At 37.0% G+C, this 27299-nt stretch overlaps 2 protein-coding genes across 4 annotated transcripts; one reads left to right on the top strand and one right to left on the bottom strand.

Moving 5' to 3' along the window:
- Positions 1-7208: 7208 nt before the first annotated feature.
- Positions 7209-14130, top strand: LOC131436746 (LIRP-like). Of its 2 annotated transcripts, none has more exons than XM_058605632.1 (3): positions 7209-7353; positions 8222-8486; positions 12773-13153. In XM_058605632.1, exons 2-3 carry the CDS (start codon positions 8264-8266, stop codon positions 13039-13041), a joined length of 492 nt encoding a protein of 163 aa, XP_058461615.1. In that variant the 5' UTR covers positions 7209-7353; positions 8222-8263; the 3' UTR covers positions 13042-13153. The 2 variants fall into 2 exon arrangements, with proteins under 2 accessions (XP_058461615.1, XP_058461614.1); XM_058605631.1 differs by lacking the exons at positions 8222-8486; positions 12773-13153 and adding exons at positions 13246-13454; positions 13514-14130 and having other exon boundaries at positions 7219-7353.
- Positions 14131-24239: 10109 nt separating this feature from the next.
- LOC131435603 (zinc finger protein ZFP2-like) lies at positions 24240-26758 on the bottom strand. 2 transcript variants are annotated; one of them, XM_058603666.1, is made up of 3 exons: positions 26437-26758; positions 24499-26382; positions 24240-24428 (listed from the first exon to the last, which is right to left on the bottom strand). In XM_058603666.1, exons 1-2 carry the CDS (start codon positions 26652-26654, stop codon positions 24534-24536), a joined length of 2067 nt encoding a protein of 688 aa, XP_058459649.1. In that variant the 5' UTR covers positions 26655-26758; the 3' UTR covers positions 24240-24428; positions 24499-24533. The 2 variants fall into 2 exon arrangements, with proteins under 2 accessions (XP_058459649.1, XP_058459650.1); XM_058603667.1 differs by having other exon boundaries at positions 24499-26377; positions 26437-26674.
- Positions 26759-27299: the final 541 nt, after the last annotated feature.

A 27299-nucleotide genomic window follows, 5' to 3' on the forward strand; every position in this document is an offset into this window, starting at 1 on the left:
GTTTTTTAAATTAGTGTAAACTCGAAAGTGTGATTAGTTTTACGAGTAGAATGAACTGTTGTGTTCCACACTGTGGTCGCACTAAGCATTTCTATCCAAACTTGATTTTATCCGGTTTCCAAAAGATCCGGTAATACGTCAACAATGGATTCGATATTGCGTTCAACATGAGATATTTCATGTTTAGTCATCAAAGCTCAATTAATTGTTTTTAAGCACTAATATATAATAAAAAAAACGCATTCACCAGAACATTTTTCATGTTTATTTCAAATAAAAAACCGATTCTAAAAATTTAAATTTAATATTTATTTTTTTCTTAGCATAAAGTTATTTAAAAAAACCTGTATGTATCTGTAAATATGGCCACTCTGTAACCGATACGTTGGCATTTATTCCACAGGGTGAAAAAGGGGAGAAAGATGATTCGGAAGGAAGAATAAGAAGCCAGTTGTCAGGTCTTGTCTTAGATGCAAACAAATCGAGTTTCTCTCACCTACCAATAAGCGGCCCTTACACGAGGATTATTTATGTCATTTTTAATGATGACTAAGTAATGATATTTCAAATTTGCATAGAAAACTCGTCATTACTGCACCATACACGTTCATTAAAATGATATTATTTTTCAGTAATGAAACTTTTAATGATCGTGTAAGGTCCGCTATAAATGCTAAGGAAGGGTGAACCTATTTATTTTCTTTATTTTAGATGGTTTTCGAACCTTTTACTACTGGAAATAGTAAATAGACACACAGTAAGCATAAACGTAAACAAATCGAAAAAGAGCGAAACTCTTTTTATGTTACTAAGACAAATCTGCAGGTAATTTTATCGTCTAGAAACAAAGCGGTAATATTGGCGTGCCTTGGGAAGATGAACCAACAGTTCATCGACTAATATAAAATTGATTAGAGAATATACAATAATTTCTAAATAGGATTTGAAACCAAAGTCGAAACATTCATCGACGTTTTACCACAGACTAACAGACATGACAGTATGAGTAAATCCTTATAAAAATAATTTTTCGTGATGCACTAGTTCCACCTATATTGTACTGCGCGAACTATTTACTATCGGTACACCCCTTGTGTTATGTGAAAGTTTTTTTTACTAGTTGGTTCCCTCGTTTGTCAACACCGATCAGCTGCTTGCAGGGATGCCTGATTTCATCATAATATTTAAAAATGGATCTTCACAATAAATTATTGGATTACGTTGATAATATATTTAATCTTTTTAGCGATGTTGGAAGGTAACCATTTATGTTTCTCAACGTTGCTCATCTAGATTATTTATTATTGTGTTGGTAATTTTCATCCGAAATTAAGTGGCGGTAGACCAGAAGCAAGTAAATATTGTAACAAAACGGGTTCGACTTTTTATTGCGTTGGAGGATGAGAAGTAGCACAATTATGTATATAGTTTTGGCAATATGTATTAAATCTGAATCCTGCATGAAATTCGCATGGACGTATACGAATCAATACATTACAGGGAATTCTGCATAAATGGCAACTCTGTTGGTAAATGAAAAAAATAAAAACAGTCTAGATGACAGACAGGATGTTTTTGATAGGGTAACGTGGCGACATCATGACATAAGCGTGTACTGTCCCAACTAAAAGAATATTCGAAATGACCGTTAAAATGATTGAAGAATCTAATTTGAGTGTCCAGTCTGTTAGTCTGTGGTTTTACTCCATTTGCTGTCATTGTTAGGTTCGGCCTTCTTTGAAAAACAGCTGAAACTATACTATACTTTGTCACGTACGCGTGAGTTTTTATTCCAAATCATAATAACCGGTATCACTACACGGTGAAAATCAAGTGAAGTGATTGTGACCCTTATTATCGGTATCACTTCACGGTGAAAATCGAGTAAAGTGAATTTAGGTCCTTAGCACGCTTAGTCGCTTCAAAGACAAAAGCAATTATTTGAATGAACTTGATGTCATTTTGAACATCACGCCACCAACATTCCGTTGAAAAAAATGAGTTTTTTCCACTACAGTGATCACTTCACTATGCGTGATACTGGTAATAGGGAAAAACAAGTGAAGTGACATGTAAGTGAAGTGAATGTGAAAGTGGAAGTGAGAACGGTAATAAGGGTATATAGGTAGGTCCTTATTAGTTCTCATCACCAAAGTTTTGTTGGAAAAATGATTTTTTTCACTACAGTGATTACTTCACTGTGCGTAATACTGGTAATAGGGTGAATCAAGTGAAGAGATATGTAAGAGAAGCAAAAGTGGAAGTGAGAACGATAATAAGGGCCGGTGCCCCTTATTGCCGTTCTCACTTCCACTTTCAGGCCCTTATTACCGGTATCACTACATGGTGAATACCAAGTGAAGTGATTGTGACCCTCATTATTGGTATCACTTCACGGTGAAAATCAAGGGAAGTGAATGTTGACCTTTATTACAGAGGTCAGTTAAGAAAAAGAAGCAATTACTTGGATAACCTTGATGTTATTATGAATGTGTGGTTCTAGACCACAACTTAGTTACTACGTGTCGCCTCGTTTCCGTGACCATTAGCAATCAGTGCATCTCCATCACAGCAATCGTTTGCGACGTTTGACATCTGCATCATTATTATTATTGGACACGGTCGAGACAAAAACGTTTTCGTGTTGGACTGATTATATCGGAGATTTCAGGAATTCAGAAATTATACAACGAACATCACGTCACCAAGATTTTTTTTGGAAAAATAATTAAATCCAACATATCTGTTTGATTTGAAGCAAAGTTCTGATTCTGGCTTACGAAAATATGATTTGCTGATTTTATTGCTAAAATAAATTAAACCTTTATTACAAGTTAACAAAAGTTGCGTTGATGTTATTGCAATGTATTTGTTGGTTCAATCATGTTTTACATTTATATCAAGAAAAAAAAATGATTCATTTTATCTATGATCTCATTTGTGTAATGATACAACTAAGTATATTGTTTGAATAAAGTGTGTCAGCTTTATTCCTTATAAACCAGAAAAATTTTCTGTCCCGAGGATAATCAAAAAAGTTTGCACGTGTTTTAAAAGGAAATTTAATGTGTTTCTTTGGAGCTTTTTAACAATTCAAGTGTATGTATAGATAATTCAAAATATTTCCAAAGATGCATAACATTACGTAACACGTTTTTACAGAAAATATTTGATGCAGGATCTGTATCTTAACCGGACTGAAGGAGCACCGATTCGTTGGATAGAATAAAAACTAGCTGCTTGATTGTGACATGTGAGAATTTCGGTCGTCCTACTACAAAAGGACCCAACTGCATTTAACAATTCGAAAATGGACACAAACATTTTTGAGTAATTACTTTTTTTCTGAAGCGACTTCCGTAATAAGGACCTACATTCACTTCACTTGATATCCACCGTGAAGTGATACCTATAATAAGGGTCCCAATCACTTCACTTGGTTTTCACCGTGTAGTGATGCCGGTAATAAGGGCCTGTATGATTTTAACAAACAAAAACATATGTTGAAATACTAATCATTTTAGTATTATATCGTATTATTTATTTCATCTGCCAAGTGTACACTCAGGCAAATTGAGTAGTGAAAATCATAAGGCAAATCTTATGATACATCAACAATCACCAAAATCATAATTTCATAAGAATAATATGAATAATATGATACCCCTGCAATGTACATCTCATCTATCACTATTATAGTTTTCATACGAACAACTTATGAATTCAATAGTATATGAGAGAATTTATGTTTGTCATAAAAATTTCGTACAATGTTCCTAGAAATTTCGTATGAATTTTATAAGGTAACACCTTATGAATTAGAATTCCAATTTTCGTGACTTCAGAAGGCGGTCTTATGATTCGCATTCTTGTGGCTAAAAACCATACGAAATCATTATGAAATTCTATATATTTGCCTGAAAACAGCTATGGCAGATAATGCACGAATGCGGTTTCCCGGATAAACTGACGCGATTGGTCAAAGCAACGATGGATAGAGTGATGTGCTACGTCCGAGTATCTGGGACGCTCTCGAGTCCCTTCGAATCTCGGAGAGGGCTACGTCAAGGTGATGGACTTTCTTGTATCTTGTTCAATATTGCCCTGGAAGGTGTGATTCGAAGAGCGAGGATCGACACGAGTGGCACGATCTTCCGAAAGTCCGTACAACTTTTTGGTTTCGCTGACGATGTTGATATTGTGACACGTAACCTTGAGAAGATGATGGAAACCTACATCGGACTGAAAGCTGAAGCTAGGCGCTCATTAGACCGGTTGTTCTCTATGGCCATGAGACCTGGACTATGCTGGCAGAGGACCAACGCACCCTCAGTGTTTTCGAAAGAAAGGTACTGAGGACCATCTATGGAGTGCAGATGGAAGACGGAACGTGGAGACGGCATATGAATCACGAATTGCAACAGCTGCTAGGAGAACCACCCAACGTACGGACAGCTAAAATAGGACGTCTACGATGGGCTGGGCATGTCATAAAGATGTCGGACGACAGCCCAGTGAAAATGGTTCTTGAATCTAATCCTACTGGTACAAGAAGAAGAGGAGCGCAGCGAGCAAGGTGGATCGATCAAGTGGAGGGTGATCTCAGAAGCATCCGTGCCTTGAGTGGCTGGCGACGAGCAGCCATGGACCGAGTAATGTGGAGACGTATGCTTGATACAGCAAAGGACACACACTGACGATCTCTCTACTGCAGTAAATTTCATACTCTGACACACACACAACGATCGCTGACGTAACGAACCGGCAGCATTCAGTTCTTCAATCGATTCTCTTCAAATCAAAGCTCAGTTTAACCACCGTCAGTTGATCTCTTGAAGTAACAAAATATCTCTTTCAAGAGTGTGAGAGCGGCCTTCAAATGAGGTTTATGTAAACATTGGAATTGGTGCACGATAATAGATGAAAGACAAACCAGGTAGCTTAAATATCAATTACAGAATACACATAAATTAATAGAATCCTCCTTCAGTTTTCATTTTTAATACTTTACTCCATTTATAATTCTATTCATTCGAACTTGCTCGCTACCAAGAGCGAAGACAATGAAGGAGATAGACTACTTGGAACTTGAAACTGAGCAAGCAAAATTTCAAATGACTAGGCACCATTATTCAACTGATGATGAATTCTGGGAGCTTCACTTGAAAATGACAGCAAAAGCAAATGAATTTCTATCGATATGCTGACAGTTGGTGGTCATAAATTTCATTTTCATCTGATATCATTCGAATGAAAATGAAATTTTACCGCACTGTCTCTGAGTGTATAAATTCAAAGCACTATAAATATTACCTTTATCTAAAGTTAGTTGATTTCATACTGATTTTGCAAGTTAAATTTACTTTGAAATTGTTTGTCAAAAAATTGACAGCAACACACAAATAAAATATAAAACGAATTGTGATAAAATCGGATCAAATAACTTTGCTACGGCTCTAAGAAGCAATACCGCATAAACAATAATTCGAAAATTATGCAATACTGATGTTATAACAACAAAAAAACTCGAAGCGAATGCACCTATTTTCAACTTACCTATCGAACAGAGACAGCAGATTCCATTCTAACTAATGGTTTTCGTATATGAGATTACTACTGGAGCCGTTACCTTATTTCAACTGTTGTGAGTAATTAAACGAGTCTTATTAGATCGATTTTTACTAACAACATAAAGATTTTAGTTTTTGTGTGAAAACACGCGAACCTGGAACATAGACGTTGTACGCCTTGATTCGTATTTGTAATATATGCAATAATATCTATGTGCTTAGTAATGTTACAGATCTCGATATTAAAGCTTTTCCCGCCAAGTTGCATGCAGTTATTTTATTGTGTTAATGTTGTTTATTGTTCTTTCGTGAATGTTTAATGTAGTGCTTCGTGGTCGTTTCAAGGTTCTACCAGTGGGTTACGGTCAAAGCTATGAAAGTTTTCTCATTATAAATCGATAATATCTTTTTTAAAAGAAAAATTATTCTTAAGCACTACCAATTTACCCCAGGTCTCAGGTATCGAAATCATATATTGATGTTCAGCAGTGCCACCAGCGTTCCAGTATCCCAGATACTTGCTGTATGGCATTGCATGGGAGTTAAATTACAATTCATCAAAGAAAACCTGCTAGACCTTCAAATCGTTCTATAGCGATTTGTGTCTAGTAGCAACCTTTCACATGTTTCATGTGAGACTGAAGCGTTAGCAATAATTTCTCTTAAATTTATTCCTTCGTAGGCTTCCACAGTTTTGCTTTCGCATTGAATGGCCAATCAGAGCGATGCTTCCCGGCTGTTCTATCGCTTACACCTTTAACATCATCGTCTCGGTTAGAGAAAACCAGTAAGCATAGCATAGCGGCTTACATTTTTTAGGACACTGCTAACTATTAATCAAAATTTGAATCATATAAATTGAAAATACGTTGCTTGAAACGTCAAAATCGATATGCAGAAATATTTTCAATCAGTTGGTGAAATAATATTGATAGGTTATTGGACTAGATAACTTTGCGTAGGAATTTAAGTTTGTTGCAAACGTCCAATCACCGAGAAAATAAAGTGCACGATTTTGACTCACACACACAAACATCTTGTGATCTCGACGAACTGATTTGACTGGTACTGAATTCAAAAGTAGGATTTCCTAGCTGATTGCATAACCTATTTACATTAGAAATATTAGATATTGGTATAAATAATGTTTGGTGAAGGGGAAACAAACATATTAGAAAATTATCATTTTTTACAGTATATTGACAATCGGTCGACGGTGGGCATAAGATCAGTTGTGGAACCGTTTGGGTGTTGCTAAGCTACAGCACATCTTTTCACTTGACTGAACAGACGCATGTTAAAGTGAAGGAAAAGATATTTTTATCGCTAATACATCATGACGATTACTTTCTCATAAATATTCACCTGTTTTCGCAGGCAATCTTTGTGGTCACATATCGGTAACCTCCACCTTCTCATGTATGCTTATGAGTGGAAAATTCTAAGGACACCTTCTCCTCGGCCGTTGTGAGAAGGAAAATAGACTATGTCGCGCCGATGACATCACGTGCAACCTGTTTGCTTGGAACATGTCACCGGTTCAATCAAGTGTGAGGGCATTGAATTCCCCGTAAGCCGACCTTTGGCTGTGGTACATATTATTATTATGAACGGGTTGTACAATTTTGTATAAAAACAGATTGTTGGCCCAGTGAAGAAACAGTTTCCCATCGGAAATTGAAACAGTGCCAAGTGTTTCAACTAGTTCGACCGACAGGAATATCTGCATGTGCTTTCGATATTGTTTAGAGTATCCAAAACCACCAAGGAATTCTAATCACAGGTAAATTATTATTTCAAACGAATTTTGGAAATATTTGAAATCATTTTACACACATAAACATGTGCAAGTTATGCGAAAGCATTGTTCGGGAGAGTTATTAAGAACGTGAAAAACTTTGTGAATTATTGGTGATAAGTGAGTCAAAATTTTTCGTAAGTAAAATGTCATTTCGGTGAAATGATTTCTTTTTGCATTCATTGACGATCAACAGTCAGAACTGGACGTGTCGTTCCAGGACGAAATATGAGAAAAATGCTGTTAGTAGTATTCGTGGGCGTCGGAGTTTTGGTACCTTTAAATGGTGCGAACCAGATCAATAAAAAAAACATGTGGAAGACAGCTGGCGAATATACTAACTTTGGTGTGCGAAAACGGATTCTATGGACCACAGAATGACAAGCGAAGTGATGGGATTTTTGATATCACTGGTGAAGAGTTAACAACACAGAGAACAATATGCAGGATACTGATCTGTTAATGTTTCAGATGATTTAGCATCTACGAATGAGTTAGAAAGTGTAGAATCCATCGGTTGGCTCTTTCACGTAGATCGACAGCAGCACAGAATCATGCTGAGAACTAGAAGAGCTAAGCAAGGTGGAGTCGTGGATGAATGCTGTCACAAAGTGTGCACCTACGACGAGCTACGAACTTATTGCGCAACATAATAGCGTGTACATTGAAATAACTTCATGTTCATTGAATTGTAGAATATACGGCTTTCAAAAGAAAGGACCTCAACATTCCGCTTGCAAAAATAAATACGAACAATTAAAACGCAAAACTGATACACGGCCAAATTTCTGCATCAAACCAACGGTGATGACCCGGTGGTTGCTCCATCAACAGTCATTTGTTCTATTTTCAGGTTTGGCTTTAATTTTGACCAAAAACGGAAAGCTGGACCATAATGACCGCTCATCGACCCTGTACGTTCAGCGTAATCTTTTTGGTATGCTGTGGATTGTTGGTAGTTGCCGTGGCTATTTCGGAGGCTAACCGGGTGCAACGAAACTCAACCGACATGTTCGGCCGGGTGACACGGGATCGCCGGCGCTACTGCGGAAAAGCACTGACTGACACGCTGGCTTTGGTTTGCACTAGCTACCCATCGCCATGGAGAAAAAAATCCGGTGAGTTGTAATACCATGCGTTTGCAGATGTTTAGTGCACGGTAGAACCGTTCAGTTCTGTTGCGATTTCATCTATCATTATCTAGAAACTACATGTTTGGTTGTTTACACAACAAAATTCAATCATTTAGATGTTTTTGTCAAATCGTGAAAAAGTTTAAGCACCCACCGGGAAAACAGTTTGAAAGGGACTGATGAAAGGAATAGCAGAAAAGAAAGTTTTCGATCAAATTACCGCAGAGACAGAACTCGAACCTTTCCTACTCGAATTTTCCTACCCAGTGGAGTCGCATGTGAAACAACCGTACACTTACAGCTACAGGTATATCCATGAGAAATCTTCGCTCTGATTGGTTAAGCAATGCAAAAGTGAAGCTTTTGGAAGCTTTAATCGGTATGCTCTGATCTTGTGTCATGCGAGCTCGGATGAAATTCCATGTTATGTCGTTTTCACCTGAGAAATTTGCAACTACCCCAAGGTAAAGTTTGAGTGCTTAAGATTAATTCCTAATTTATATAAGATGAACTCGATTAATAATGAAAAAAAGTTTATTGCTTCAACCGAAATGTCAGAATATGATAGAGAAACTTAACGCTATAAAAATAACTGCTTGCATACAAAACTTGAACATAAGCTTGGCGAAGAAAAGCTTTAATATTGAAATCCGTATCGCGACATACTCGCGATACTACAAAAATATAATTGCATACATTTGTGATATTGATGTAATCTCGTCGGCTACAAAACAAATATAAATCAAGACGAATAGAGTCTATATCTTGAGTTCGCGTGTTTGGTTTCTAATAAAGATCAATCTAAGCAGGCTCTCGTGCAGTTGCGGATTCAAAAGTCTGACGGTTGATTGAACTGTTTGATTGAAAATGTCGATCATTAGAAATTTTGGTTGACCTGTTCCACATCAATGGCTTGAACAATCCCATGGGGCTGATCCTTATATTATCCATGACCGAAAGACATTGTCACAGAATGGAGATTTTGGACACCAAACAGTTGAATTTGGGAGATCAGAAATAAAATTATTGCATAAGTTTAGAGCCACGCTTGAACCTTATTGAACACCTGCTTCTAAGGGTAGTGATTTAGATGTACAATACTGTATCATTTTGATTCAATTTTGAATCTTTTTGATCAAATAAATTATATACGATTTGTTTTTGAGGGGATCGGAAGTCTCTGCTTTTCACTACTGCTAAGCTTTCTGTTTTAGCGGTATCCATAGATACGCTCGTGGTAATGATTCTCAATCTTCATTTGAAATCACCGATATTATTTCGAGCATATCGCCACAAGGACTTTTTTCACAAAGGTCATTCTGGAGGTCCAATTTTCGACCACTTTTTCAAGCATTTGAGGGCGAAGTTCAGCAATGACACGTTGAATATTGGTTTTCAAAGCATTAGGCGTTGCTGGTTGTTTATTCACATTAACCAATGATTTCTCGTATCCCTACAAAAAATAATCGAGTGCCGTTAAATCACGAACGCGGAGGCCAATTCACTGATCCATTTCTCGAAATAATGTTGTCGTTGAAATGTTCTTTCAATAAGTCAATGGTTTCGGCCGCAGTATGACATGTGGCACCATCCTGTTGAAACCACATTTCATCCACATCTATATCATGAAGATTTGGCAACAAAAATTCATTGATCATGGTTCTTTAGCGATTTCCATTCACGGCAATGCGTAGTTCTTCCTCATTTTAAAGAAATTAGAACCGATGATTCCAACAGCCCGCTGCATTGGTAATTCTTGAACGGCATGTGGATTGCTTCAAATACGGCAATTTTGCTTGTTAACTTATCCATTCAAAAATTTACCTCATCACTGACAGTCACGTACCCAGAGGGGTGGCCCGAGGGGTCCTGGCCCCTCCCGAAATTAAAAACAGATATATAATTATTTAGAAGGTCTCAGACATGTGTTACAGAAATAACATGACAGTAAACGTAAAGAAATGTAATTCAATAGAAGTTCCTGTAGAAAAGTTTAAAGTTCCTGTTAAAAACACCCGTAAAAGGCACACCGAGAATTAGGTACATCAGCAATCTTCAGTAACATTTTTTTTTATCTTTGGACCCCTCTCGAAACGAAATCCTGGAATTTTGCGAATCTTGCACCAATTGAATTTTTATGTCACCAAACTCAAATATTTACGCAAAGTTTTCCAAAAAGTCGATGGACAAAGTCCAACTTCCTAGCGCGTGACGACGGATCGATAGATTGTCGTTTTCTTCGACATTGGCCTGAATGACAGCAATATTTTCTTCTACGCACTCTTCTCATTTTTGTCGATGGCTTGGTATCCTAAACAGTGAATGTAGACCGAAATTTGGTAATTACGTTCATGGTCTGGTCTCAGATGGACGATTATGTGCACCATAAAATTCACGAATAGCTATATAAACAGTTTTAATTGAAAAATGATTTCAAAAATAAATTTTTCACGATTTGGAAGCGTTGTTCTGGATTAAACCTTTTCATGAAGATTTGCCAAACAGTTCTGAGTAGTGACGTAACTTTACACTGTCAAAACCACTTTCAGATAATTAGATTTTTTATCGCGACGTCACAGATGAACAAGAATTCATCCTTGACAGTTCAGCGGTACTGTTTACAAACAAGCTTAAACAAAATCGAGAAACACATCTCTAACAATCATCTTTACACTTCACAACTAGCCACTTTTATTTAATAAATCTCTGAAACAAACCGTATCGAAACGTTAACAAATGTTCTGAAACTTTATTTAGGCGATCCGTTTGTCAACAGACAATCAAAAAAAAAATGTCTGTTTACAAACAGTATCGCTGAACTGTCAAAATGTGTTCATCCGATTGAGGTTAGCAGTGACGGTAAAAAACCTAATTAGGTTTTTTATCGTGACGACACAAATGAACAAGTATTCATCTTTGACAGTTCAGCGGTACTGTTTACAAACAAGCTTAAACAAAAATCGAAGAGCACATCTAAAACAATCATCATTACACTTTGCAACTAGTCACTTTTATTTAATAAATATCAAAAACGAACCGTATTCAATCATGAACAAATGTTTTAAAACTTTATTTAGGCGATACGGACCGTAAATGGTCTGATCCAATTTGTCAATAAACAAACAAAACAAATTTCTGTTTACAAACAGTACTGCTGAACTGTCAAAATGTGTTCATCCCATTGAGGTTAGCAGTGACGGTGAAAACCCTAATTAGGTTTTGCACGATGACCACACGAATGAACCACCAATGAACTGCCGATGAATCAAGTTCACTTTTTGACAGCTATCAGTGGTTTGTTTACATATCTATTAGGTTTTTTACCGTCACTGCTAACCTCAATCGGATGAACACATTTTGACAGTTCAGCAGTACTGTTTGTAAACAGAGATTTTTTTGTTTGTCTGTTGACAAATTGGATGAGAGCATTTACGGTCCATATCGCCTAAATAGAGTATTAAAACATTTGCTCACGATTTGATACGGTTTGTTTTTGAGATTTATTGAATAAAAGTGACTAGTTGCAAAGTGTAAAGATGATTGTTTGATTCGATTTTTGTTTAAGCTTGTTTGTGAACAGTACCGCTGAACTGTCAAGGATGAATTTTTGTTTATTCGTGACGTCACGATAAAAAATTCAATTAACACGTATTCAAATTAGAATGAACGCAATGAACACATAAACAAACCACTGATAGCTGTCAAAGTTGATTCATTTTGTTCATTTTTGTGAGGTTATGTTATGTTCGTGCAAAACCTAATAGAGTAATCCAGCCTCATGCTATGATGTCTTGTAACTGTGGTCAGCATCCTTCTGCAAAGATCAAAACAATGAAGAAGAATGGCTAACAAAAATTTGGATATTACTAACTTATTGTTTATTCAATAACCTTTACCACACTTCCCCACAAATTATCGATCAAAACATCATCACTACAATAAAGAAAATTAAGACTTTACTCGATTTGAAATGCTCGATTGTTTGTTTACCATACTCTGAGCGCTCTGATTGCCCACCAAATGCCCCAGATGTTGGCTACGATAGCACTTGCTGGAGCGCCTAATCCTTGCCACCGGGCTGGAGTAATCCCTATTGAAAAAACAAACATCCTGAAAAACTCCTGTTATATTCTCAGATAATAATTTTTTAATCGAATAAAGAGGAACCATCCAAACACACTATTTGTACAAACAACAAATGTTGTGCGCTCCATAGAATTCAATTATACCGTTCTCAAACTCATACTTTTTTGACACTTTTACGTTCACAGATCCCGCATCGAACGAAGACTCTTTTGAGGGCACCTATCGTGATCAGCTGGTTGCAGAGATCAAACTTGACCTAGACGAACTGGAACAATTGGCGCCGGAAATGTTTGACGATAGACCGCCCGCTTTTCATCCGTTTTATCCTCGGTCGTATCAGATGCCGGCAGCAAATCCGGTCAACTCACACCGCCGGGTTCGCCGTCAGATTGTGGATGAGTGCTGCCGCAAAAGTTGTACCCTGAAAACCCTGAAGCAGTATTGCGCTGACTAAGGGACTGCACCAAAACAGTCGAATTAGAAATGCCTTTTCGAATGCCTGTATGAGATATGCTCACAACTGAGCCCCAAAAATAAACTGATTTGGATTTTTGCAACGATGACCATTCCTCTGTGTTTTTATATTTACCTTAGAATACTTTATAATTTGCTTAGGCTGTACTAGTCGATGTCTTCTGAAGATTTTGCAATTTTTCAGTACTTGCGTAGTAATGAGTTCTACTAACAACAGCACATCCAAAGCGACGAGTAGAGGACTATCGGCTATCCACTGGGGCCTTGTGATGCTAATGACCGCTTCCGTGACGCAGGCTGCAGATCAAAGATTTTGCGGAAAACAACTGGTTGCCATGCTTTCAATGCTGTGTGATGAATTTCCGGATCTACACTATGGCGTAAAGAAGTCAGGTGAGTTATTTGTTTAGAACATGATCTAAGATCCTTGTCACAACAAGAATTCCTTGCAGTGATCGATTTCGATAAAACTGACTATCCAGTCGACGTCGAGGGATGGGGAGTCATGTATAACCAGGACCCGGATACAGTGAATTCCAACGATATCATTATTCCGACGAATCACGTGACGGCACAGGAAGAGCCAATTTGGATGTCGATGATGTACCCGCAGAGCTACGGATTTCGAACTGCGAATGGTCGAAACGATCTGATTCCATCTCGATTCCGGAAAAGTCCACGTGGTATCGTTGATGAGTGTTGCTTACGACCGTGCGGAATGAAACAGCTACTCAAGTACTGTAAAACAGTTGCCTAGATCATGCACCATTGTTAAACGAGATCGGATTTCAATAACATGTTTAATTTTTATTACAATCTTAGTTATTAAGAATAGAACAAACCAATTGACTTAGGGTAATTTGTATCTCATACAGGCATAGCCATAATTGTGATAATTGCTGTGAGCAAAGATCAACGCTGATTAGAAGATTTTTTATGCTTTCAGAACTGTGAAGAATAGACTGTAGCAGTGGATTGCATTAATTTTGAAAAGGTTGAAACAATGAAAAAAAAAAAATTATTGTTATTGTGTCCGCAAATGTAAATACAAATATTTACACTGGATAAATTTGTTTGATCTGACCTTTCCGCAAGTTGTGTATATAGTACATAGTTTTATTTCACAAACGTCGAATAACGCCTGGTTCCCCGGTTCTACAGCAACCAATCTGAATCGTGATCTCTCGGTAACACCAAGGATTTTGGAATGCATTATTTTAGGAATGCTTTATAACGAAAAAAGGGATGTATGTTAGCCATCTCCAAGAAAAGTAAGTGCTTAAAAATGCTACATATTATTGTCGTTATAATTATTATCATTGTAAATAATGTTTATAACAGTATGTATGTTCAAATTATTTGCTTTTTTCGTTGACATCACTACACCACCGGCCTAGTATTACTGCACTACCCGTTGTGAATATTTCATATACATCGTTAAGCACGAAATTCCGATGTATGTTCATTTTTCAAAACAAATTTTAGTTCATTGACAGTTTTTTATTCTTTCGGTCGTACTTATCATAAAATAGCTAAGACTTATCTCATCCGCACACCGTGTTTAACCAAAATCACATAATAGTAGCAGGCATTCGTAACCATTTCGTTTCCTTTAAAGCGTGTACGAAATAGAACAAAGGCGTGTTGTGTTTTCTTCTTCCGTGCCAGCACGTACAATTGCGTACCAATTTTGTATCATCATTTTATATGGTGGTTTGAAAGTTTTGACACTCATCACTCTGTAATTGCGAAATCGAAAGTCGGATCCGGATGAAATTTCACAGTAGCTTTTTAAACAACGCCATAGCCTTGGTATTACATTCGGTATAATGACCATACCGAAAACGGAATATAAAAAATGTTTCGAGGATTTGATCAAGCGCTGATATAAGTGTGTTGCAGTCGATGGGAAGTATTTTGAAGGGGACAATATCGATTTTGATTAATAATCTTGTATTTTTAATTTACTAAATAAAATCCGGGAACTTTTTGATCAAGGTAGTGTAACTGGAAGCTTCTAGTTACAGCCCAGCATATATGAGACCCTCCCCCTTATAATAGTTTAGGGTCGGCTTACGCTCGCGAACTACTTGCCACCTTTATTTCTGTATACGTTGCCACTTGAATCCCACTTCTTTAATCTACTCCTACCTCAGAACTCCTCCTATCCTGCTTCCTCTCCGTTCCTGCTTCTTTCACGTTCCTCCTGTGTTCTGGAACTACTCCGGCGAACTTGACTTGGCTGTTGAGACGAAGCCGAAGTGATGCCGCCGATATGAATGGCGTCGATACTGTAATGGTGAATATCGTTGCACCACGCGTCATATTGGAGAAACGCAGGGCGTAAACGGCGTGGATGGCTGCGTGCTTAGTGGGTGTTGGGTTTGGATGTTTACTTTTAGAATAATCACCTATCTTCTTGACACAAATTCACATGTCCACTTAACCAGTTACGAAACACGACGATCTCAACAATATAGGAATAATCTCGAATTTATAGGAATAATTTAAAAAAACATTCATAATTACTAATCAAACACGATTGAAAGCCCTACACACATCCAGTTCCCTGAACCATGCCTGTGTCGATATTTTAGGTATAATTGAGTGCATCCACCGATCCAGATCATCTTAATCCAAAGAAACTTACCAGCTGGTAAGTGTGCTTTGGCGAGACGCGCTATAGAATTCGTTGAAAGCAATCGGTCTCTCATAAATTTCACCCTAAATAGCACCACGTTTGGTTAAAATATCGGCTCTCTCATTGCCTGGAATGGAGCAATGAGCTGGGACCCAAACTATTGTGATTTGATAATTATTATTCAATATGTCGTTCAGGCAGTTTTATTTTGCCCAAGAAAAACAGTTAATTTTGCCAGCAACGTTTGAGCGAATGGCTTCAATTGTGAAGAAAAAATAATGGTTTGGAGATAATGTGTCGATTACATTCAAACTATAATGAACTACTGCTAACTCTGCTATATAAACAGATGCAGGTTCTTGAAGCCTAAATGAAGCAGAACCATTATTGCTAAATATACCAAACCCAGTAGCCTCTTCAATTCGTGATCCGTCCGTGTAAAATATTTTCTCAGAGTCAATATGCCTAAACTTACTTGTAAATATTTTTGGGATTTCCATCGAGCGTAGGTGTTCTGGGATTCCACGCACTTCGCGCTGCATGGATGTGTCGAAAAATAAAGTTGAGTCAAGGACATTTAGGAGGAACAAGGGGAGAGTCACAAACTATAGTGTGCCTCTAAAAAAACACGTAATATACTGTGAGCCTAAGTGTGCCACTCTGTGCCCCATGAAACAGCTACTTGTCAAAACTGAGCCCTTTGTGTGCCGCAACTGTGCAACTGTATGAAAACGAAAGTGCCAATATTGATAAATGCACCAACGCATTGTGTTAATGTGTGATTGGCACATTGTTCTAAGCGTACTCCCCTTGGTCATGAATCTTGTTTGAGATTGAAGTTCAACTAGCCTTTCGAAATTATTAATAATCAGGGGATTCAGTACCTCACATCCTATTAGTCTGATACATTTTTATTAGATCTTCTGGATGAGCACCCCACCAAGATCCTGTTATTGTTCGAAAAAAATGTACTCTTTGTTGGCATTTTGTTATCAGATACCTAATGTGTCCTCCCCACGTGCATTTGAAATCAAACCACACCCCGAGGTATTTGAAAGTCAAAACCTGTTGGATCATTCTTCCCATCATATGAAGCTGAAGCTGTGCGGGATCATGCTTTCTTGAAAAGATGACCAGCTCTGTTTTCTCCGCAGAGAATTCGATACCCAGATGAACAACTCAAACGGACAAGTTTTCTAAGGTATCTTGCAATGGTTTTTGCAGATCAATAGCTTTGGGTCCAGTAACTGGAACCACGCCTTCATCTGCCGATTGTCTCAGTGTACATGGGGTTACTAGATAGCTGGCAATGTCATTCACGTAAAATTATAGAGGAGCGGACTGAGGCATGAGCCTCGCGGTAGACCCATGTAATTAATTCTGAATGTTGCCAAATCGCCATGTGAAAAATACATTCATTTCTCCGACAAAAGGTTGTGCAAATAATTATTTTTAATCGCTGGAAGTCCATGTTGATGGAGCTTGTCTAAAAATACAGATGTCATTTGTTGTTTTTGAGCAAAGGTAATTTGGATGCCAGACGAAAGTAATACAAGGCAATCATTTGTCCCTTTATTTCTACGGAAGCCAAACTGATTTTCCCCGGCTTTCGAATGGCAATAACTTTCACTTGCCTCCAGTCAGGTGGAACAATATTTTGCTCAAGAATCTTGTTGAACAATTCCAACAAACATCTTTTCGCAAGGTCGGGCAGATTCTTAACCAAGTTGAATTTAATTCTGTCCAACCCAGCAGCGTTATTGTTACAAGACATGAGTGCTATGGAAAATTCCATAATTGAAAATAGCCCCTATTAATGGAACCATTATTTGGAGAAGACTCCCTAATAATGCTATGCGTAGGAACAGAATCTGGACAAACTTTCCTCGCTCAAATTATATATCCATCGGTTCGAGTTTTCCTCACTCTCATTTCCTACGTTACGATTCCTCATTCGTCTGGCCGTATTCCAAAGAGTGCTCATTGAGGTTTCTTTTGACAAACCTTTGACTGTGTATTGCTATGAATAACCAAACGTTTACTAATTTTACACACAGCATTTGCATTTCTCGCTTATGAGCCGAATGAGCAGTACACAGCTCATGCCAAAGATTTTATTCTTTAACAACTAATTAATAATTTCGTTATATGCGAGAAAATCAATTATAAGAGCATTTTGATTATAAATTGAATGACTAAATTGGCCGTCTTGAACAACATGCGCAAATATGTCTCACTCATATTAGTTAATTAAAACTACTTATGGTTTATAACATAGTTATCCATAGTTAGTATATGTTTTACTAGCGACCAAAACGTGTCGTAAGCCCACAGCGCTCAATCACTGGAAATATTACGTATTTCAATGCGTCGACACACTTTGTGCGATGATTCGTTAAATTCATGCGGTTGAAACTTATTTTGGCAGGGAAATTAATTTTAATGTTTGTTCATACCAAACGATTTAATAACCTTTAATTTGAAGTTATATGTGGTTATCTCATACTACTGAAACCTTTAACATAAATTGCTGAACATATCTCCGATAGTATGGAGAAGAAATTATGTAGCTGTATTGAATACAACAAGAGATATTTACGATTAAGTTTTACCCATTCTTGAACAGGGTAAGATTTGAAAAGGCGCCTTATAGTAAAGTAAGTCGTATTCACGACGAAATGGTCTTTGTGTTTGATTACAGGTTACATTTGAGGTTTTTGGTTTTGTCTTTTAGAGATCTAGAGAGATAGGGGTCTAAACGATGAAAAAAATTATCATTTTTGCGGTTTTTCCAGAATTATCGTTCAACAAAAAAAAATCAAATCTTTTGCATAATAAAAAGCGTCATTTGAAAAACATTTTGTAATTTTTTCTTGGAAAAATATTGAGAAATAAGTCGGTGAAGAGGTATTTTTGAGGACGCTTCTTAAAAGTCATGATTTGCGGTGTCCACTCTCAGCACAGAGTAATCAAAAGTTAACAAATCGAGGCAGCATAGGTGGAGTAGATGTTTTTCTAGAAACCAACGTTTCTGTATGATTTTTTTTAATTTTTCAAGAAAAAATCCGCCATTTGGTAGCAGTTAAACCACCCCAAAGTAACAAACAACGAAAAGGAAAACGATCGATTCGGTCGACCTCCATATGAACATCGGTAGTCTGGAATGATTTCATTTTGTCGTCTTCGGTCTTTCACGATGGATTGATGTCTCCTTCTGGTATTGACAAAACATCATTTTCGTCAAATACTTATTTAGTGAGAACATTAAACCGATGACAATAAATTGTCAGAAAAAAAGCATCACCAGCGTTTGAAATGCAAACCACAGCACAATCATTCCAATATCAATGATAACTGTAGAGTGATTCTACAGTGCGTTCGCCAAATCCTTCTTCCAACGGAGTGAACAGAATCGGATGTGTGTACAATTTTCTATATTTCGACGTTACCTTGCAAGCCCTTGAAGAAAAAATGTCTAGATTTTCAATTAGTGCCAAAGATTCGCCAGGCTGCGCGACAACCGGAGTAACTTAGAAGTGAAATCCCGATCTGAACTGTTCGTTTGTTTATGTTTACATGCTTGAATCCCGGCGCGCCATACTTAGGGCATATTCTAGTTCTAGATGCATAATTTAAGTCAGTTACAAAATTTAAATCTGAATTTTATAACAAGAAAAACTAGCAGCCACAGCAGAGTTTAACCAAATACAAATTATGATACGGAATACTTCGACAAATTTTCAAGGACACATTTTGCATCGTGCGGTACACTGTCATGATACGCTGTCAGAGTGACAATGTACTTTAACGAGTTTTCTATAAAACTAGCAACACTGAAGGGTAAGAACAAGTTCACCATAGTTACTGTTTATTGTAGTGAAAAATAAACTTGAACTATGTTGTTGTGTATGAGATATGGTTGTTCCATATTGGATTTTGTTTTTTGTCCTCCTTGGCTTTTCAGAAATTTGCCCCTTGGCTTTTCGGAAATTGCTCAGTATTATATGTTAGACTGTCTCGGCACTGTTCACCGAATCGTTATGGTAGCCATCCGTTCTTCTCATTGCAAATCACTCCTGTCAGAGGGGTAGGAATTTTTCCAACATCTGTTAAATGCGGGGAACCTTTGCGTCATAATACTAATAGAAAATAATTCAATTAATAAATTTATCCATCCTGAGAGAAAAACTGTTGTGTCTGCCACCGTTCGGGCTATAATCAATTTGTCTGGGTCACGCATAGATGAGTGAATATTGGGAAAACGCATACACAGCTTGCATTTGTTTCTCTTTTAACTTTTAGTTTATCGTGTAGAGCGCTAATCGCTATTTCCGTGGTACGTATACGAATCGTACCCATGTTCCACACCAAGGCCCGTTTATGAAAAAAAGTCCCATCACTGCCAAAATATATCGCAATTCTTCATCCATCGATTAGCTGGAGTGTACCTTTGAATTTGTTGCAATACAACAACGGAAAACATAAACAAACAAACTTGTTTTGCGCCGTAGCAACTAGCATGAAGCGTTGCCAGAAACGATCTCCTTCCACATTTTCAAACTATCGCAACGAAAGGGAGTAATTTGCTAGGCTTACTTGTTCAGGCTGTGAACCAAACATTGGCGGTTCGTTTGTATGGGACTTAGGGGTATTATTATTTGTATTTGGTTTAACTAGTGTATCAAATATACAAAAAATAGAACGGCATCGCAAACCAATTTTAAATTTGACAGAAGAGCTGGTCGAATAAATAAAACTAGAACGGCTTGTTGGGAATACATTTGTTCCAGTTTCTGCTCTATTATAGAACTTCTAGCTTGCTCTTAATTTTGTGAGAAAATTACGAACACAGCGAAAAATGTTCTATCACGCTACCAGTGTATTTTACATCGTGCAATGAGTCAGAGTACACGCAGAGAAAAATATTGTAAAAATAACTAAATTTTGATTTCACGCAACGATTTATTTTGTTGAAATAGTGACAAAAGAAAATCTGGTTTGAAATTGCAAAAATTGTTGTTTGAAGCTACAAAATAAAATATTTGATGTTGCTCAGTGCATTAGTTCGATTTAAGAAATGTTTTGTTAAAAATAACAAATATTTTACTTGCGCATTCCTGTCAATTTCTTGACAAACAATTTCATGGTAAATTTAACTATCAAAATAAGTTTAAAATGAACTAGCTTTAGATAAAGATAATATTATTAGTTCTTTGAATTTATAGACTTGGCAGTTGAAATGAACGATAAGATTCAAACCTAAAACAATTAGTATTTTAACAAACGCTTTTGTTTGTTAAAATCATACATTTTTGTTTGTCATTATTCTTAAATAGAGATTTCTTTCAAACTAATTTTCAAGGTAATTTTTTAAACTAATTATTATTAGATTTTTATAAATTTTCAAATTGTTATTATTTCGATTTTTATAAATTTTCAAATTGTTAATTGCTTTCAACCCTTTTGTCGTAGGACGATCAAATTTTTCACATGTAACAATCAATGATTCGGTGCTCCATTAATCTGGTCAAGATAGAATTCCTGCATCAAATATATTCTGTAAAAAACGTGTTATGTAATGTAATGCAAGTTTAGTAATATTTTGAATTATCCATACATACACTTCAACTGTTAAAATACCCCAAGGAAACGAAAGAAACACTGGAATTTTTCCTTCTATAACACGTGCAAACTTTTTTGATCATCCATGGGAGCAAAATTGTCTGACTTATAATAAACAAAACTGATACGGTTAATTCAAACAATAAACTTAGTTGCCATTACACAAATAAGATCATAGATAAAATGAACCATTTTTTTCTTGTTATAAATGTAAAACTCGATTGAATCAACAAATACGTTGCCAATAACTCAACTTTTGTTAACATGTAATAAATGGCTGATTTATTTCAACGGTAAAATCTGTCGAAACAAAACAGTTTTTCGATAGCCAGGATGAGAATTTGTCTTCAAATCAAAGAACTAACCAGAAGTGAACAAATGAATGCAGCATAGTTAGAGTAGAAGTTTTTCTAGACCCCAACGTTTCTGTTTGATTTTTTTTATTTTTTAAATTTTTGGTTGTTGTTCAAAGTGAAAACTACGATTTTTCAGGAAAAAATCCGCCATTTTGTAGCTGTTAAACCTCCCCAAAGTAACAAACAACGAAAAGGAAAACGTTGGGGTCTGATTTTTTATATATAGAAAGTGTGTGCAAAATTTGAAAAAAATTGGTGCAGTAGTTTTTGAATGACGATGGACACGGACTTTCAAAACCTGCTTTCGAGAAAAACGCGTTTAAAGGTTCTTGCCTATAAAATGGAAGGAAACAATTAATAGCGGCCCTTACACGAGTCATTAAAAATGTTATTACTAAAAAATAATATCATTTTAATGAACGTGTAATGGTGTAGTAATGACGAGATTTCTATCAAATTTGAAATACATCATTACTTAGTCGACGACACGACCAGACACTCCGAAGAAAATCAGCAATAAAACTGTTCGCTAACGATTCACCGTCAGTTACCACAAATCTAGCGACCCCTTGTAAATGATAAAAATAATCTTCTCGAGCAACACTGTTTAAGTTGCTATGGACTAGTTACCAAGGAACCCCAAAACAAATAAACATGTTTTGAAAGCGGTGGGATAGTTCTATTAGTGTTAAAGTCGTCGGTTAAACTTTGTCCAAATTAAGCAGAAATGCATTTAAATGAACTCGATTTTCGGAATTTAATCGAAACTATGGATGAAACCAACGAACGAGGACAATGATCTGCTTCCAGCGATTCATCCGTACACTTCAACTGCTAGCTTTTCTGGGCAGTAGGATTCGGTGTAATATACCGGTGTCAAAATTGTTTTGTGTCGGTTGATTGCGCAGAAGTGGAAACAGTATTTCACCTTGTTGGCCACTATTCGAGGATTACTAGTGGAATTCCACAAAGAAATCATTTTACCGTACGTTATACAGGTACCGCAGAGCACTAGCCTCGCTCAGCTCGTTGTCGGTCATTTCCATGTCCTCCTTCTCACACAACGGTTTCAAGTCAAGACCTGAATTTTGAACTTGGCTTTATAAAAGACATAAATCATACTCCTCATTTTTTACATTCCGCTCGAGTCAGGTAAATCCATTAAAATGTTCCGTAATATAATAACCGATCTGAAATTTATTTTGTTTACATTCATCTTGCCTTCGATATGCAGTAACCAAGGTTATGGTAACTGTTATTCAAAATCAATAAATATATCAACTTGTGCTGCCAGTTTAAAAAAATTCACTAGCGTTTTCGATTTGACATTTCCAGTTACTGAGGGGTAGTTAAATTTACGATACAGTTTTGATAGACGAGTGGCAGGTCGTGTCGTCGACTTATGTCGTTTTCGTTTTTAAATTGCACTACACCGGTGTAGCGAAAGCTGCACTGAAACCGTCCGTTTTTGCCAATTGCACTACACCAGTGCTACACTTTTTCTGCCCCGATACCACTGGTGTAGCACTCATCAAAAGTTTGGTGTAGCTCTGTGCAATGGAATCGTTCATTGTAGTCAATGGTTACTGTTTATGTTTTCGTCATTTTTGTTCGTTTATTCATGCCTCAGTGTAGCACTGCACCGGTGTAGTGCAAATCAAAAACGAAAACGCCATTAGTCATCATTAAAAATGACAAAAATGATGCTCGTGTAAGGGCCACTTATCAAATTTGAAATACATCATTACTTAGTCATCATTAAAAATGACAAAAATAATGCTCGTGTAAGGGCCACTTATCAAATTTGAAATACATCATTACTTAGTCATCATTAAAAATGACAAAATAAATGCTCGTGTAAGTGCCGCTAATTACTCCAGGAAGCCCGTAGGGTTTAACATTTTCAAAAAAATATATTTTTTCTTTTATAATTTATTATAACGAAACATTTCAAGAATGTTTTGTCAAGTTTTGAAGTCAATCGAAGTAGAAATCTCGGAACTGTTCGCCAAGCTCTTGATTCTTCGTAGAATGAGATAGCCATAGATAAAGGCCCATAACTTCCAGAGTTTCGTTCCAATAGGCTTGAAAATTTCACAGAAAATTCTTCAAATGTTTTACTATAAGAAAATAATAAATGATTTTTCAAAAGTGTTAGACCCTACCCGCCCCTTAAGTGTGTGGTTCTTTGTTTTACAACAATGTTTCAGTCAATGAGTACTTATCATTAAGTTTATGGCTCTCGAATGGTGAGATCTCATTTTGAAAGTCGTCGGTTGTATTGCGGCCCGGCAGATTTTTAAGTAAGTCCGGCAGGCCAACAGCCACTCCTTGGCGAGGCCCGTACAGGTGACAACCCTAAACCGATTTCAGCTATACCGGTTCTCAGTTCCCGGTTCAGGAAGTACCGGCAATAGTGGTCAAAAACGAAACCTAATTTTTTTCAGAGACGGCTGAGTAGTTTCGCGAATTTAGACAATGAATGGTTTTACGGTCGCATAGATTGCTAAAATAATTGTGATTTTTTGAATTTAAAACAAGGATTATTTTTACGTTTGAGGATTGTTTATTAATAGTAATTTATGGTTCAGAAAAAGAATATTCTAGAATTTTTCACACATAGAAATGTCATACCCTATAATCAAGACAGGAAGGCCCAGTTCTGAATACATACCGGCGTCACCTAATCGGGTCTGTCTGTGATTTCTTACTTTCGTTCACATATCGTTTAAATCAATAATATATGAGCTGAAAACCGAATAACAAAGTCATGAATGAACAAAAAACTAGTTAAAAAAAGACATTTGAACGGACTTACCACAATAGATTGTAACCACAACAGTTTATAAAAATTCACACAGCTTTGCACACGCTTTTTCTGTGTTTACAAAGCGTACTGTTGTCTGCAAAACGCTTCCCGCATTTCTGACACTCATATGGTTTTTCTCCAGTATGTGTTCTCCGGTGCGTATGCAACTGATTGGATTGCGCAAAGCGTTTTCCACAGAAATCGCATTCGTGGCGTTTGATTCCCAAATGCAACAGCTCGTGGCGCTTCAGATTGGCTATGTGTGTAAAAGATTTCAAGCAGGTTTTGCAAGAATAACCTCGGGTGCCGTCATGAATGGGTTGGTGAAATTTTAGAGCCTGCAGCGTACTGAAGGCTTTGTCACAGAATTCACACTGGAAATTTTTTTCATGATTACGCAGATGAAGATCGAATGCTTGCTTTACTACAAACTGCTGTTCGCATGTGGAACAACGGAAGTACTCGATTTCTTCATATGGATGGTGCCGTTCGATGTGTTCAATAAGCAGCGAGTGTCGTTTGAAAGAGTTCATGCAGAACCGGCAATAATTGTGAGGTCGAATAACAGATAAGCTGTTACTAGAAGAGGCAACAATTGCTCCGTGTAATCGAATTTTGTGCTTTCGCAGCAGGGTGGTGGAAGTAAATCGCAAGTTGCAAACGTTACACGCGTAAGGCGTTTCACCGGAGTGCAACCGCAAATGGTCCTTATACATGGGAGACTGTCGGAAAGCCTTGCCGCAAATGTGACATTTATAAGGTTTTTCTGAGGTGTGGATGAGATGGTGACGTTCGAGATTGTTTTTGTTGGCAAACAAACGACCACATGATTTGCACTCATGTCTTTTAATGCCAGCATGAGCGTCTTCATGTTCCTTGAGAAATGACAACGATAAGCACTGCTTTCCACAATGTTGACAAGTGAATTTCCCTTTTCGCTTGTTAGCTGAGCTAAATACAGTAACCGAGTGATCGACATCATGGCGTTGTTTTTCATGTCGTCGTTTACCTAGCCCATCAGTGAATCTAAGCTCACAGTGATCACATTTTATAGGTCGTTCAATGGGATCATGTTTTGCCAGATGTCGGTTGTACTTAGTAAGGTTCGGGAAGATCTCACTACACACATCGCAGGTTAAATCATGATCAACATGGGTTACCATGTGTGCAAATAGTTCTTCCGATGTTTGAAATAATTGGACGCACATGTAGCACTTACGTTCTGTCATTCCTTTGAGATGTACTTTCTCCTTTAATTGCTTGCTTGATTTTATTCGTGGTCTTCCAACTGGGCGTTTTTCGTTTGCACTTTTTTCGCACTCCGTTTCGTTTTGAACTTTGATTTTCCTCTGTTTTATTATTTGTGATTTATCTTTCTCATTAGTAGAATTACTAATTTTCTCCGAAACACGAGCGCTTATACACTCAGTATTCATCAAAGTTGTTGTTTCATTAATCATTTTTTCCGTTTTCATCCATGTTCCTTCTACCTCAATTACTAAATTTTGTAGAGTTTTTCGCTCTGGCGATTCTGGTCGTGTTTCTCCTTCCGTTACTGAAATGTTTCCTTTGAGCATCATCGATTCTTGTGGTTTTCGATACCGCAGTCGATTTTCCTCTTTAATGGAAACCACCATCTTTTGCAAGCACCTCGAATTTTGAATAAACTGCATACGAAGGGTCGCAATAATATCCAACCGAGCAACACACGCCTCGCAAATGCCATTTAGGTACCCAGAATAGTTGTCGAAATGAATTTTTAAAAAACTTTTAAGCAGATCTTCAATCGAAACATCACCGAGCATATGCTCTTTGCAAATGGGCACTACACGCTCGGCAAAGTCAAAACGTAAACACAACTTGCAGCTGGACAGGTGCACATTTTTACCTAAGCTGAAACAAAATATAATTTGTACCAAACGTAATTTGAAATACCAAATGCATTACCTCGGATTCCTGAAGTTTCTTGGTTCACTATACTGATCGACCTCATCGAAATGTTGTTGGCAGATTTGCGCTTCCAATGGATCAATATCATCCGAAAGGACTGAGCCTGAACCCAATTCGATCGCTTTCATCCAGCGTTCATACAAGAAATGACTTCGAGGAAATCGTAAACTGAAACTTTGCCCTTCCTCATCACAATAGGGAACTACACACGGCATGATTTTCAAGATTTACTGTTGTTATGTTAACTATTTATGCATCTTGGCTTGTTTTGGTCTTTTAGGTTTTGGTTGGCGTTGGGTTAATAGTACACGGAAAATAAAAACTACCTATTATTTGACTTCTTTTTACGTAATTTTGAGTACTTCCTTTCATTCGCTCCTTCAATTGTTGTCAAAATACAAAGAGCAAAACCACAGACTAACAGACAGGACACTCAAATTAGATTCTTCAATCATTTTAACGGTCATTTTGAATATTCCTTTATTTGGGACAGTACTCACATATGTCATGATGGCGCCACGTTACCCTATCAAAAACATCCTGTCTGTCATCTAGACTGTGTTTTTTTTTTCATTTACCAACAGAGTTGCCATTCATACAGAATTACCTGTAATGTATTGAGTTGTATACCTCCATGCGAATTTCATGCAGGGTACAGATTTAATACATATTGCCAAAACTATATACATAATTGTGCCTACTTCTCATCCTCCAACGCAATACAAAATCGAACCAATATTTACTTGCTTCTGGTCTGCCGCCACTTAATTTCGGGTGAAACTTCCAACACAATAAAAAATAGTCTAGATGAACAACGTTGAGTCAAATAAATGGTTACCTTCCAACATAGCGAAAAAGTT

The sequence above is a fragment of the Malaya genurostris genome, chromosome 3 (assembly GCF_030247185.1).
Source record: "Malaya genurostris strain Urasoe2022 chromosome 3, Malgen_1.1, whole genome shotgun sequence".
NCBI lineage: Eukaryota > Metazoa > Arthropoda > Insecta > Diptera > Culicidae > Malaya > Malaya genurostris.